The following is a 13,930-nucleotide window of genomic DNA, read 5'->3' as shown; positions in this document are numbered from 1 at the left end:
TTCTAATTCAGACAAAGACATTCACTTCACTCGTGAAAGCTTATAGGTAAGCCTAATTACATTTTTATGAGTTTTGGGTTTTCTTATTTTCAGCTGTGAAGTTTGCTGAGCATCGTTTCAGTTGGCTTAGGTTTGACGCTTTTCTAAAAGCGGACTAAGCTGTACATTGCAATTTCTTAGGGTCTTTTTAAAGGTAAGAAAATTTTTCTTGCTTCATTCTTTGTATTTGTGTTTGTGTTTATGTGTGAGAGACCTTTTTTCGTGGTCCAACAGAGAGACCTTTTTTCGTGGTTCAACGAAGAGACCTTTTTTCGTGGTCCAACAGAGAGACCTTTTTTCGTGGTACAACAGACCTTTTTTCGTGGTCCAACAGAGAAACCTTTTTTCGTGGTTCAACAGAGAGACCTCTTTTCGTGGTTCAACAGAGAGGGAGTCCTTTCTTGCTTTAAAAGAAGCCTTTCTGGCTCTGAAAGAGAACTAAAATGGTTTCGCTGCTACGTGCTAAGAAACAAAAAAATCACTTAAAATATTTAAAGCGAATTGCGTTGAAAGACCAAGCTCAGGCTAGGGTGAATAAGATTTTGGAAAACTCTGTATCAAACCGAGTTAGGTGTAAAAGGTACTATTTAAAAAAAAACAGCCCTCTCAGAATAAAAAATTGAGTGATGGACGTAATCGTAAGTCTTTATTGACAAGTCCAACAAAAATTGAAAAGGTTTTGCAGGCCCCCAAAATAGGTGGCACTTCGCGACAAAGAAAAGGTGGTGCAAATCCTGCCAGCTATTATGTTAAAAAAATCTCCTTCAACAAAGGAATTTTTAAAACAAAAAATAAAAAGATGATTGCCGAAAGTTTCAAGAGGTTTTTGATCACTCGACTTACGGAACGTTTGCTGTCAACAAAATTTTCTGCTAATTCATGTAAAAAGCAAAGTTCCAAATTTACATCCCACAAACTCCAATGCCAGTTGATATCTGGAAAAACATTTCACTTAAAAAGGCAAATATATTCGGCCTTCCAGGCAAGACGTTCGTTACTTATTGAAGATTTCAAAAGTTTTGCCAAGAAAGTGCAAGAAATTGGATTGGTAGATAGTGACAATTTTATCAAAGTCATTGGAGGAAAAAGGCTTCACAATAATCTTGAAGAAGCTTTTTATCACGAGACAACATATTTTACTTTGGGGAATGATGGCAGAATTTTAAAAAACGAGGACCACGAAACACGTTTTGAAAAGATTTTGCAGTTCGACGAAAATGGTCTTCTAATAAAGGTGCTACGAGAAAGCTCTCGTAGCGGCGAAAATGTTAATGAATTATGGGTTGATGAAACTGGTAATTTTATTGACCAGAAAAGACTGAACAGAGGCATTGAACGCTGCTTGCAAGTTAATGATTTCGGTGTTGTCACGAATCTATTCAATGCAGTAGAAAACGTTTCAAAGGACAAAAATCCCAAAGCGAATATCGTAATTAACGAATCTGGGTTTATTGAAACCAAAGAAAAAGCTTCTTATTTGGAATGCAGTGACATTTGCAACGTTAGAGAGCGGACTATTTTTAAAGTCATAGCTTTCATTAATCAGGCGGCAAAGGCCAGTGATAGCGTCTTAAATGAACTTTTGAGTTCTGATTTTGACGTTTGCTCCTACAAAAATAAGTTTTGCCAGAAATCCATTGTCAAATTGCCATCGGACGATTCAGATTTTGAAGGGCAAGTTCTTCCGTATCTTGGTCATTTCTTATATTGCTCTGAAAGCGAGGAATGCCAAAGTTACTTGAGAGCCTTCAGAGAATTGGCTTCGCATTACTCGGGGATCAGAACAATTTTGAGTAAACTCTACTCTGTTCGAGCGTTGCTTAGCGCTTTATCAACATTGACTGATGAGATAGATCATGGTGATTTCGAATCTCTTCAAAATGTAATACCCAAAATGAGAAAAATTGTTGAGGCACGTGGCTTGAAAATGTCGAATGCGGAAAACGAGGCGGCGAAAGGCGATGAAAGTGATATAAGGCCTTGTCTCGATGAGAGTGAAATCTTGGCTTTCTACAATAAACAATTTGCTAGAGCTGAGCGTGATATTAATGAATTTCACGACACATCTTGCGATTGTTGCGCTAGATTATTTAAAAATTCAGATTTGAGGACAGTGGAAAAACTGGGATGCACTTCAGTTTTTGACAACCACGCCTTTCTCATTTTAAGAGCTGGTTTGCTATTGAAAAATCCTGACTTTAGAGAAATGGACATGCTTTTATGCCCTTATTGTTCTAAAGAGTTGCGAAAGGGAAAAATTCCAATTAGATGTTTCCTCAACGGCTTGGGAGTTGACGTCCCTCCGACAGAAGTCACGAGTTTGAACATGTTTGAAAAGGCCTTAATTCAGCTTGTCAAAGCATTTCACACTGTGGTCCGGTTAGGTACCAAAACTAATTCCAACATGCAGTTTGGTGCGGTGAAAGCTTTGAAAGGTAGAATCATATACTTGCCAATTCCAGTCCAAAAAAATTTGGATATGATACCAACAGCACTGCCTAAAGATCACGAATTGCACGTCTTGGTTAATGGTCTGCCCACTAGTGACAAAAAGGTTTGGCAAAAAATTGTTCGCCTTGATGCTTTGAAAAGGGCCGTCACTGAGCTGAAAAAAATTAATCCCCTGTACAAAGACATAGATATTACTCAGATCAATGAGGATTATATTTATGGCACCGAAGAGATTAACGGAACTATTGAACATGAAAATTCATTAACTCCCGATGAATTAATGGTGAAAACGGATCCGCTGGCGCTGTTAAACAACCTCGACGAGGTCAATAAAATCGGCTTCACTACAGTTGTAAAAAATCCGCAAGCGGAATCGCACCAAATCGATATCGATGTTATCAACGATGGTGTGATCGAATCAAATCTTTCGCCAGACGACCGTTATAAAATTTTAACTCAACCTGAGGCACTGTTGCGAAAACTCTCAAAAGATGAAGTGAATGAGCTGTACGATCACTATACAATTCACCCGGTGAATGTTCAGCCGTCAAAAGATTTGTTGGCTTCTTACCAAATGAAGCGTGTCGAAGCCGAGCCTATCAGTAATTGGGACAAAAATCTAGAATACATGTCATTCGTGCACTTGTTCCCAATGGCTCGCTATGGCAAGCACGACGAAAGACCGTTTGGGAAAATGACGGAAACTGAATACCGACTTTCTCGTCTTTTGAACGCGAATCCAATGTTTAGACGAGATTATGCGTTCATGTTCCATTTATACCAAGAGGCCGAAATGAAATCCATTAACAGTAGTTTGAATTACGTTCTACGAGTGAAAAAACCCATGAACGTATCTGTCAATAATCTCGTGAATCAAGTTGAATCTCGAGACTCCGAGCTCGAGAGTAATTTAGCGACTTTCATGGGCCACATTCGAGGAACTAAGGATTATTGGTATAAAGTTCTCAAATGTGTTTTGGCCATGATTAGAGAGTATGGCCCACCTACTTGGCTTTTAACCTTTAATCCGGCCGAATACAATGACATTGAACTTCACGACCACCTACGACGAGTGAATGCTGACGTGCCAGGGATCGAATCTATGTCGGTGGCTGAACTATTAAATTTAGATCCACTTAGCGTCAGTTTGCATTTTCACAACAAAGTGAGGTCGCTACTAAACAGCTTTGTGCTATGTAAAGAAAATCCGGTTCTTGGACCGATAGCGCATCATTTTGTGCGCGTCGAGTACCAATCTCGCGGCTTGGCGCATTATCATTGCTTGTTGTGGGCTGAGGAAGCTCCCATGATTGGTTCCTGTTCGGCAATAGCTATTTTGGAGTACGTGCAGAAGTATGTCACGTGTTCAATCCCAAAAGCTGCTGAAAGTCCAGAACTTTACCGGCTAATAAAAAAATTTCAAACACATAAATGTTGCAGCAGTTGCTACCGAAAGGTTAAGAGAGGAAATAAGGAGCTGAAAGTGTGTCGCTACGGTTTTCCTCGAAACGTAACAAACGTTGCGACTTTGAACTCTGTTGAATCAGTTACGCGTCATCGTAAAATGAAACGAGGCCAAAAACGTTTGTACGATTTGCCCAGAAATGAAAACGAAGTTTTTATCAATGACTACAATCCGGCATTACTTTTGGCTTTGAAAGCCAATATGGATTTGCAGTTTGTCGCCGATTCCTCGGAACAAGTGGCGATATACGTCACGTCGTACGTGACAAAGGGAGATCGGGCTGAAATGGATCAGTGTTTCGCTGAGTTGGCACACGAAAGCTTGTCAAAAAGATTGTTCGCTTATGGACTGAAATCTTTCACAAATAAGTCGGTCGGAATTTACGAAGCTTTGGACATGATGTTGGATCAGAAATTGTTTCAAAAGTCTGACAGCACCAAGTTTATTAACACTAACGTGAAAGAAAACCGATGCAAAGTTTTGAAATGTTACAAGGATCTTGCACGCTTGAGGGAAATTGATCCTGACAGCGAAGACATTTGCCAAAAAGGGTTTGTGGACGACAAGTATCCCAACAGACCCGATAGTTTGGAAGATTTAAGCTTGCGAGAGTTCGGACGGTTTTACGATTACGTAAAGTACTCGGAGGGAGCGAAAAAATCTGAAAATGTAATCGAGTTGAAAAATAATCTCGGTTTGATGAGAAAGAGGATTAAGCCCTACATAATAGAACATTACGTTCACGACCCAATAGAGGAACCAGAAAAGTACTGCCACGCTCTACTAATTCTGTTCAAACCATGGCGAAACGAGACTGAGTTATTGGGCGAGTTTGCAACCTTCGCTGAAGCTTTTGAAAGCTCATTATCAACGCTAAAACCCATGAGAGAATACCACGAGAAATTCTCGGTATCCAAAGAAGTTCTAAAGAAGCGCAAAGCCTCCGAAAAGGCTAAAGAGATTGCCGCGATTTCGGATGCAGAAAGCTATGACGATGAAAATGCCCTTCAAGGGAAAGAAATCGTCGTTGAAACAGAAAATGCGATGCATGATGTCGAAGCCGCTATGGAAATTGATTTCGAGGGCACGGCACTAGACCAAGTTGCGTTACTCAACAATGATCAAAAAAGGGTTTATGACAAAGTCATGGATCACTTCACTCAAGAGGGAGGAAAATTTGAGAATTTCTGCCACTTTGTATCTGGTCCGGGCGGCACTGGAAAGTCCTTTCTTATTGCTACTATCGCCAACGCCGTTAGACGTCACTTTAAAAATGCCGGTAGCGTCGCGATAGCCGCTCCTACGGGCTTGGCTGCCCTAAATGTCAACGGCGTAACGTTGCACAGATTACTTATGTTGCCAGTAGAACATGGGCGTACCGCGGAATACCATTCCCTCAATTCCGAAAATATTTCCATTATGAAACAAACTCTGGGAAATTTGAAACTCTTGATTGTCGATGAGATTTCTATGGTGTCTTCGGTACTACTAACTTACGTTCATTTGAGGCTAAATGAATTTTGGGAATTGAACAAGCCTTTCGGCGGTGTGGTTTGCGTTCTTGTTTTTGGAGATTTCTTCCAATTGCCGCCTGTACCGGGTAATCCTGCGTTTTTAAATCTCACTTCCCAGGAAGCTAGACTAAGATTTAATAGCATTGGAGGCACTGATCTTTGGAAGTATTTCGGATACGATGAACTAACGCAAAACGTTCGTCAGGCGGACGACCGAGTTTATGGCGACCTTCTTAACCGAATTAGAGTCGGAACTGTTACGAAAGATGACGTTTCAACCTTAGAAAGTAGACTAGTTACGGGAGGGAACAAAATTGAGGTGGCTATGAATCTTTACCTTAAGCTGGTTAAAGAAGGATTTCATCCCATCTGTTTGATGCCGAAATTGGCCATGTGCGATAAATTCAACATAAAAATGCTAGAGGAAAGCCGACAGAAAGTTGAATGCGTTCAATGCGAAGACAAACTCGTTGATTACGACAAAAAAATTACCAAAAACATTGTCAGGAGATTGAAAATGTTAGACAATGAGCCGTCAAAAACTGGAGGTCTAGAGAGCAAGCTGTATCTCTGCGTTGGATCTCGAATAATGGTTAGGAGAAACATCAATTTTGAAGAAGGTGTTATTAACGGCACCATGGCCATTATAACGGGATTCCAAAAGAACGACAGTGGGAACATCACTGGTATCTGTATCAGAGTAGATCGGGAACCAAGCGACGAGAACAATAAGCCCGACTTTTTAGTCGAGAAAATGAGCGTCAAGTTCTTGCTAATGACCAATTTATACGTCAAACGTACGCAATTTCCGGTAATCTTGGCATATGCCATTACTATACACAAAAGCCAGGGAATGAGTTTAAAATGCGCAATTATGGATTTGGGATCAAATTTATTTGGAACTGGCATGGCATACGTCGCTTTATCGCGAGTGACTTCCTTGGCCGGTCTCCATCTCTTGCAATTAGACCCGAATAAAATTACGGCAGATGGACGAGCCATTGCGGAGTATAACAGGCTGCGTCAAAAACACAGACCTGATCTTCCACTTATAGAAATCGTCGGGTCGGAAGGAAAGAGAGGTACAAAAAGGCCGACGTCGAGGTGTACTTTAGAAGTTGAAGGAGAGAGATCTGATGAAACGGCAAAAGAAAGACCAAATAAAAAGATCAGACTAGGTCTTCAGAGTATAGACATTTTTCCCTTGAAGGGATTTGAAAATGGAGATGGAGTAACGTGCTACGCAAATAGCGTTTTGCAATTGTTGTTACTGATTCCGGAATTAAGGAACATTATTAAAGAGCACAAAGGATCATTGAGCGATAAGCCCATTTTGACTTGCCTTCGTAACACTATTGAGCATGTTGAAAATTCCAATGAGAGTTTCAGCGACGATGGTTTCAATTTGCGAACGGCTGTTGGGTTGCCTTTTACCCACAACGAACAGCAAGATGCTAGTGAATTCTTATGGGTTCTCTTGCCAAGACTTTGCGAAGAAATGGAAACTCCTGACTCTAACGCTCTACGGGAACTATTATGGACAAAGTCGCAAAACGTTACCAAATGCCCCAGCTGTCACCTGGAAAAAAGTTCTGGAAACATTATCCAAAGCTGCATCTTCACTCTTCCTTTGCCAAACCTCTGTAAAATTGATTGGAAACTATTAGTCGAAAGGATGAGACCAACAATGATGCCATGCGAAACTTGTAAACGCAGAGAGATTGATGAACGTGATGTATTGATTTCAGCCGGTAAGTACGTATTTCTGTGGTTTCCAAGAGATACTGTAGTAAATGGTCACCCAATTAAGATTTTAACCAAAATATCTGGATTCGAAAATCAGAAAGTGGTTTTAAACCACAGCGTTTACAAAACTAGGGGCGTGATCATTCATAAAGGTTCTTCTTTAAACCAAGGTCACTATCTAAACTTTATTCGAAAAGATAACAGCTGGTACGAGGTTAGTGACACAACAATCACCAAGCGAGACAGATTCCTCAGTAACTTGACTGACGTCTCAATCATCCTTCTAGAGAAAGTCTCTCTTTTTTAAAGAGAACCCAGCAAAACTGGCGTTGTTCAGAGTGATCAATAAAAAGTGGTAAATTAAGGAAACATGGGAAATTTGCCCTTGAAATATACGCAGATATTGGCGTAAAATGTTACCGAGAAAATAATGAAATTGCAGGGGAAAAACTTGGGAGAAATTGTGGGGAAAAAACTAGGAAGAAATTGTAGGGAAAAAACTAGAAAGCAATTGTTGTAAAATAACGGAGATATAAAGGAAAATATAAATTATCTAGCAAATACTCCATTCAAATATTAAGTAGGAACTTTATTATAATTTCATGGTTTCTGAGTTCAACAAAACTAATCAAAATCAAATGTTATAACTTCACTATTGCGAGTTAAATTCCAGCAATTTTGAAATTCATCCAAGATACAGGAAATAGTTATAGTTATAGAAGTTATATACTAACCCCCAGAAGTGAGATGAGACTAGAAGTGAAGGGCTCTAGCATTGATAGTAGATCCTGGCACTAGTGAACAAATTTCAGGATTTTACGCCGCTTCCCAAGCGCTAAAACTAGAGAGAAAAAAATTGGTCGAGTTCCAAAAACATTTCCTACCCCTTTCCCCTCAACCTAAAGCGGCGGAACACGGACCCGGCTCCTTGAATCTAGTTCGGCCGTCTACCACCGCGAGGGTCTCACGTTTTGGAGGGAAAATTCTGAAACCGCCACCAGAGGGCCAACCGTTGGTGTGTTATCAAGAATATTCACTTTCGCCGAGTGAAGAATTTGGTTAGCTCAGTACTTCTGGTTTCATCTCACTTCTGAAACCCCCAAGAAACTAATTCCCTGGCGACTATTGCTATTGCTAAATATTCCCCGCAAACGAAGAACGCTTAGGAATATTCCAAAATGAAACTTTTCCGTTTTAATTTCAATATATCATTAACATAGTTCGCAAAATCACCAGCGCCAATTAAATCTAGGAACATTAAATTATATAATGCTGCCAAACAAAACAAGGGGATCTAGCTCATAATTAAGCCATATCACTTGTGATCTCTCGCCATCCCTGATTCAATCAATTTTCTCTTACTGAAATATCCTCTAGTATACGGGTGAATGGGGGGGGGCGGGCGGGTATTTTTCCTTTGCCAACGATGCAACGTGGATCACACTTGTCTAAGGCCATACTTACTTCCGTTAAAAAGATACTGCGGCCATAATCTTCCAAGCACGCGCCTAGACAATCCTCTTTAGGCTCTTTCCCTCTGACCGCTTCAATCTCCTTTTTCTCTCTCTTGAGGCTGATTTAGCACCGTTAAAAGTATTATAGACATCGTCTTCAAGCTCTTCTACTCATGATGCATTCCTCAAAAATTCTCATTGATATATGTATAGAGTGTACACAACAAATAAAAAATTTTATTCTACATTTCAAATACTGTCATTTTTAAACTAACTTTATATATAAAATACAACATTATACTTATCGAAAACTATGTTATTGGATATGAGTTCATATAATTAACGATACTTAAGTACTTCTTTAAGCTATTAGAAATAGATCAACCCCAAATGTATGTCAGTACATAAAACATGAAATTATTCAAATTTTAATTACATTAAGACTGAAGGGACAGATATTATAAAAAAACGTCTTGGTTTGGACCAAGGCCGAAAAAACAAACGATATGTCTGAGGTTTATCAATTGACTGAAGTTTCAGATATTGCAATTTCTTTTTAAATTATTTTTATTCCTTTAATCCTTAATCAATATTTGATTCAATCAACTGATTTTTACTGTTAATCGATCTATTCCCTCTAAATTAATTTAAAAAAATACATATCTACGCTTTTTCAAGAATAATTCCATTTTCCGAAAACATTTTATCATGAAATTAATTATTTTGAAGGGATTTCGTGTCGATGCTCTTTAACTTCTAAGCACCTTGACGGACACAGTTTTAATTCTTGCTGCCTTGACAAATTTTCAAGTTTGCACCAAAATAGTTTAAATCTGTTGTAAGTTGCTGAGAAATTATGATAAAGAATTTATTTTGCTCAAACTAATTTATAAACTTATGTCGTCTACTTAAGACAAAGCAACAACCTCGGTCATGTGTGGTTTCTTTTAATAGGTAGCTCTCCTTTTATGCACTGGAAAAATATGACATCGGTATAAATATAACCAAAGGAAAAGGTAAATACTTCTCAGTTCCAATGACTTGTTATTTCCCGAGGAAATAAAATGGTTGAACACATCATACCTTACCAGTTCTGCCAAGGACCGATCACACAGAAATTACATAAGGATAAACTAAAACACAGGGGCGATGCCGCCATTGGGGTCTTCTCCCTCTCGCCTAGAAGCACCGCTATAGGCAGTGCGAGTTGACTTGCCTCCCGCCTGTAGTGAACTTTGGCACCGTCTGGCGATGGCCCTTGGTGCAAGGAAGAATACCCCAATGGTCGCCTCGCCCCTGTGTGTTTTCCGAAATGGTCTCTACGCCTGATAAAATGATTACGCGTAATACGTAACCGGTGTACAAGTTGCGCCAACAATGTAGTAAGGGGTTCCAAATCTAGATTGAGTTATGGCCAAGAAGCTTTGATGTTCGGAGAGGGAAACTGCAGTGCAACCTTTCTTTCATAGTCGCGACAAAAAATGTAACATTTCGATATTCGAAGTTAAATGTATAAATTCGTGCCCCCAACATATGCATCCACTATTAAATATTTACATTTTCCTTTCGAGTTATATCAAAGATCGCTTGCTCTTTTTAGACACTTCGTATAATATTTCAAATATTCAATATTCATTCCCCAACACGTACTCCCTTCAAAATAATTAATTTCATGATAAAATGTTTTCGGAAAATGGAATTATTCTTGAAAAAGCGTAGATATGTATTTTTTTAAATTAATTTAGAGGGAATAGATCGATTAACAGTAAAAATCAGTTGATTGAATCAAATATTGATTAAGGATTAAAGGAATAAAAATAATTTAAAAAGAAATTGCAATATCTGAAACTTCAGTCAATTGATAAACCTCAGACATATCGTTTGTTTTTTCGGCCTTGGTCCAAACCAAGACGTTTTTTATAATAAATAGCAATGTTATGTTATCATATAAATCACTTCTCTCTCACTCTCTCACTTGTTTAATAAACAGTTCGTTATTTTATTTGGTCTCTCTCTTCCTTATGGATTATCTCTTTAATATAAGTTAGGCTATGAAAATCTATCAGGTTATGGGCTCAGCCACGTGTAAATACTTATGTTAAGGGCAGTCGGGTACCAGTTGTTATGGTAGTATAAGACCTAGTTTTCGGTCAACACGTATACAAGATGGCTTCAAGCTACTTTAAATCTCTTGTCACGAAGTTGAACAATACTAATTATCAGCTATGGAAATTCAAAATGAAGATGGTACTGACCAGAGACAATCTATGGGAAGTCGTCGAGAAAGCGAAGCCTACGTCGGAACCTCCTTCTGACTGGGATAAGAGAGACAAACAAGCCCAAGCTGCAATAGCACTGTCTGTCGAAGACCATCAATTGATTCATATCGTTCACGAGAAGACTGCCCATTCCATGTGGGAGACACTCCAAAAGCTACATGAGCCGGCGAACATCACAAGCAAATTATTCCTGCTACGGAAGATGCATCAAATGCGCTTCAAGGACGATGACCAAAGTATGCAAGACCACATAGGGTCCATGTTGGAGATCGTCGAGTAATTACGAGGAATCGGAGAAAAGTTGCCTGATACACACGTCGCTGCCATGCTACTCTGCAGTCTACCGGAATCTTACAATGTCTTAGTCACAGCCCTCGAAGTGAGACCGGAAGCAGATCTGACACTAGACTTAGTGAAAGCGAAATTACTGGACGAATTCAATCGACGTCAAGAGACTAGAGCAACTTCCTCTAGGAATGACACAGCGTTGCAGACTTCAAGTCAAAGCAAGGGTCGAAGATTCTATAATCAACGGCGTCGTCCAAGCAGAGGAGTCTGTTATCATTGTAACAAGCCAGGGCACTATATTAAGGACTGCCGAGGCTAAAAAGATAAGCTGGATCGAGAACATGCTGCATTCTGAAGTGAGCGAAGTAAAGTGGGGGTAGAAAAGAGAACGAGTGGGGAGTATACAGCCTTCGAGGCTTCGAATGGCTCACAAGCGAACTCATGGTATGTGGACTCAGGGGCCACCAGTCACATGTCCAGCGATCGGAAGAATTTCAAATTCATAACGCCGAAATCAGAGAAGATTCATCTCGCCGACGATTCAATCATAATGGCGGAAGGGATGGGCGATGGCATGATTGACTGCCTCGCTCCAAACGGAGAAGTACATAGTATAGCCGTGAAGAACATCCTTTATGTTCCAAAACTAGGAGGCAGCTTACTTTCTGTACACCGTTTGACGCAGACAGGACACACTGTTATCTTCGAAGGCGACGAATGCAGAATCATGGAAGGTCAAAACGTTGCAGCTTTCGCCAAGATGGATGGATTCCTTTATCGACTTCAAACCAAGCAAATAGCAAAAGTTGCCAGCAACTCGCATACAGCCGATTGCATTCACCTCTGGATTAGACGGCAAGGGCATCGGGACATAGATGCCGTGAAGTCTCTTTCATCGAAGAATCTTGTCGATGGTATCAAGCTATCCAAATGTCAGCGGAAGCTTATTTGCGAATGTTGCCTAAAGGGAAAGATGACAGCTAAACCATTCCCAACATCTACATCGAAGACCAAGGAGCCTATGGAACTAATCCATACGGACGTATGCGGGCCAATGCCGACAGTGACACCTGGCGGTAATCGATATATGCTAACATTCATCGATGACTACTCAAGATGTACACAGCTCTATCTGATGAAGACCAAGAACTCCGTTCTAACTGCATTCAAGGATTTCATTGCATCCGTAAGGACAAAATTCGGAAGATACCCGAAAGCTCTTCGATCAGATAATGGTGGAGAATATATCAGCCATGAAATTCAAGATTATCTCAAGGATCTTGGCATCGCACACCAGTTGACCGTACCGTGTAATCCACAACAGAACGGAGTTGCGGAACGCAAGAATCGATCTTTGACGGAAATGGCCAAATGCATGCTGTTAGACGCACAACTCGAGAACCGTTACTGGGGTGAAGCTGTCACGACCGCCGCCTATCTTCAAAATCGTCTGCCAACAAGAGCCAATGACGTAACACCTTATGAGCTTTGGAGTGGTTCAAAGCCACGTATTGGACATATCCGTGTATTCGGAAGTAAAGCCTATTCGTACATTCCCAAGGAGAAACGAGTAAACTTCGAAGACAAAGCTTTTAAAGGAGTCCTGGTCGGATATGGCTTAGCAACGAAAGGCTATCGTATTCTCAATCCTGAGACTGCCAAAGTTCACTTCAGCCGTTCTGTCACTTTCGACGAAGGAACAAGAGACAACACCTTTGAAGAAAGCATCATATCAGAGCCAGAAGGGGAAAAAGGGACTAATTCAACTGACTCCTTGATCACGTCACATCCGAAAAAGGAACAATCAGAATCATCATCTGATGGAGAACAAGAATCTGAAGAAATACCATCAGTTCCTATTCTTCCAAGGCGATCGGAAAGGGATAATAAGTGCATTCCACCAAAGAGATTGACGTACAAGGCAACGGTGCAAAATCCTCGCGAACCAAGCTCATGGGAGGAACTCGCCGACTTAAATCCGAGAGAAAGGAAGAACTGGACAGATGCTGCTAAAGAAGAAATATCATCTTTGCATGAAAAAGGCACCTGGGAGTTAACAGACCTACCACCAAATCGAAAGGCCATTGGTTGTCGTTGGGTTTTTAAAGCTAAACATGATCAAAATGGAGCACTCAGCAAATATAAAGCTCGATTAGTCGCCAAAGGCTATTCTCAGAAGTTTGGCGAAGATTTTGACGAGACGTTTGCACCTGTCGTGAAGTACGAGACCGTACGACTTCTACTCAGTATCGCCGCAGCCAAGAACTTACCGGTCAAACACTATGACGTCAAAACCGCATTCCTGCATGGAGACATAGTCCAGGACCTGTATATGGAACAGCCTCCGGGTTTCATCCAACCTGGAAATGAAGAGGTCTGCAGACTCAAGCGCAGCTTATACGGATTGAAGCAATCTGCAAGGGTCTGGAACGTCAAAGCCAATCAAATTCTACTTGATGAAGGATTCAATCGTAGCAAAGCCGATCCAGGACTTCACTCGAAATTGGAACAAGACGGTACCTGGACGTATATCCTACTATACGTAGATGATCTGTTGGTGTTGAACGAGAATGAAGCCACCATCAACAATCTGTACGAGAAACTAAATAAGCACTTCGAGTTAAAGGACCTAGGAAACGCCTCGTATTACCTCGGTATCCAGATTGAGCGAGGAATTGACGGAAGCTTTGCAAT

The 13,930-nt window shown here is 40.4% G+C and overlaps 1 protein-coding gene and 1 long non-coding RNA gene across 2 annotated transcripts; one reads left to right on the top strand and one right to left on the bottom strand.

The window, feature by feature from the left end:
• Positions 1-6,291: 6,291 nt before the first annotated feature.
• On the top strand, positions 6,292-8,607 carry LOC149657575 (uncharacterized). The gene is made up of 2 exons (XM_089844588.1): positions 6,292-7,429; positions 7,503-8,607. The coding sequence occupies exons 1-2, from the start codon at positions 6,323-6,325 to the stop codon at positions 7,572-7,574; spliced, it is 1,179 nt and encodes a 392-aa protein (XP_089700714.1). The 5' UTR covers positions 6,292-6,322; the 3' UTR covers positions 7,575-8,607.
• A 4,784-nt stretch (positions 8,608-13,391) lies between these two features.
• LOC149657574 (uncharacterized) lies at positions 13,392-13,921 on the bottom strand. Its single transcript, XR_016370062.1, has 3 exons — positions 13,887-13,921; positions 13,757-13,826; positions 13,392-13,596 (listed from the first exon to the last, which is right to left on the bottom strand). It is a non-coding gene; the product is annotated as an uncharacterized LOC149657574 (long non-coding RNA).
• Between the last annotated feature and the right edge of the window lie 9 nt (positions 13,922-13,930).

Source organism: Phalangium opilio, unplaced genomic scaffold (assembly GCF_054372755.1).
Source record: "Phalangium opilio isolate 3A_F unplaced genomic scaffold, DU_Popi_V2 ptg000077l_1, whole genome shotgun sequence".
NCBI lineage: Eukaryota > Metazoa > Arthropoda > Arachnida > Opiliones > Phalangiidae > Phalangium > Phalangium opilio.
This window is presented reverse-complemented; position numbering and strand designations above follow the sequence as displayed.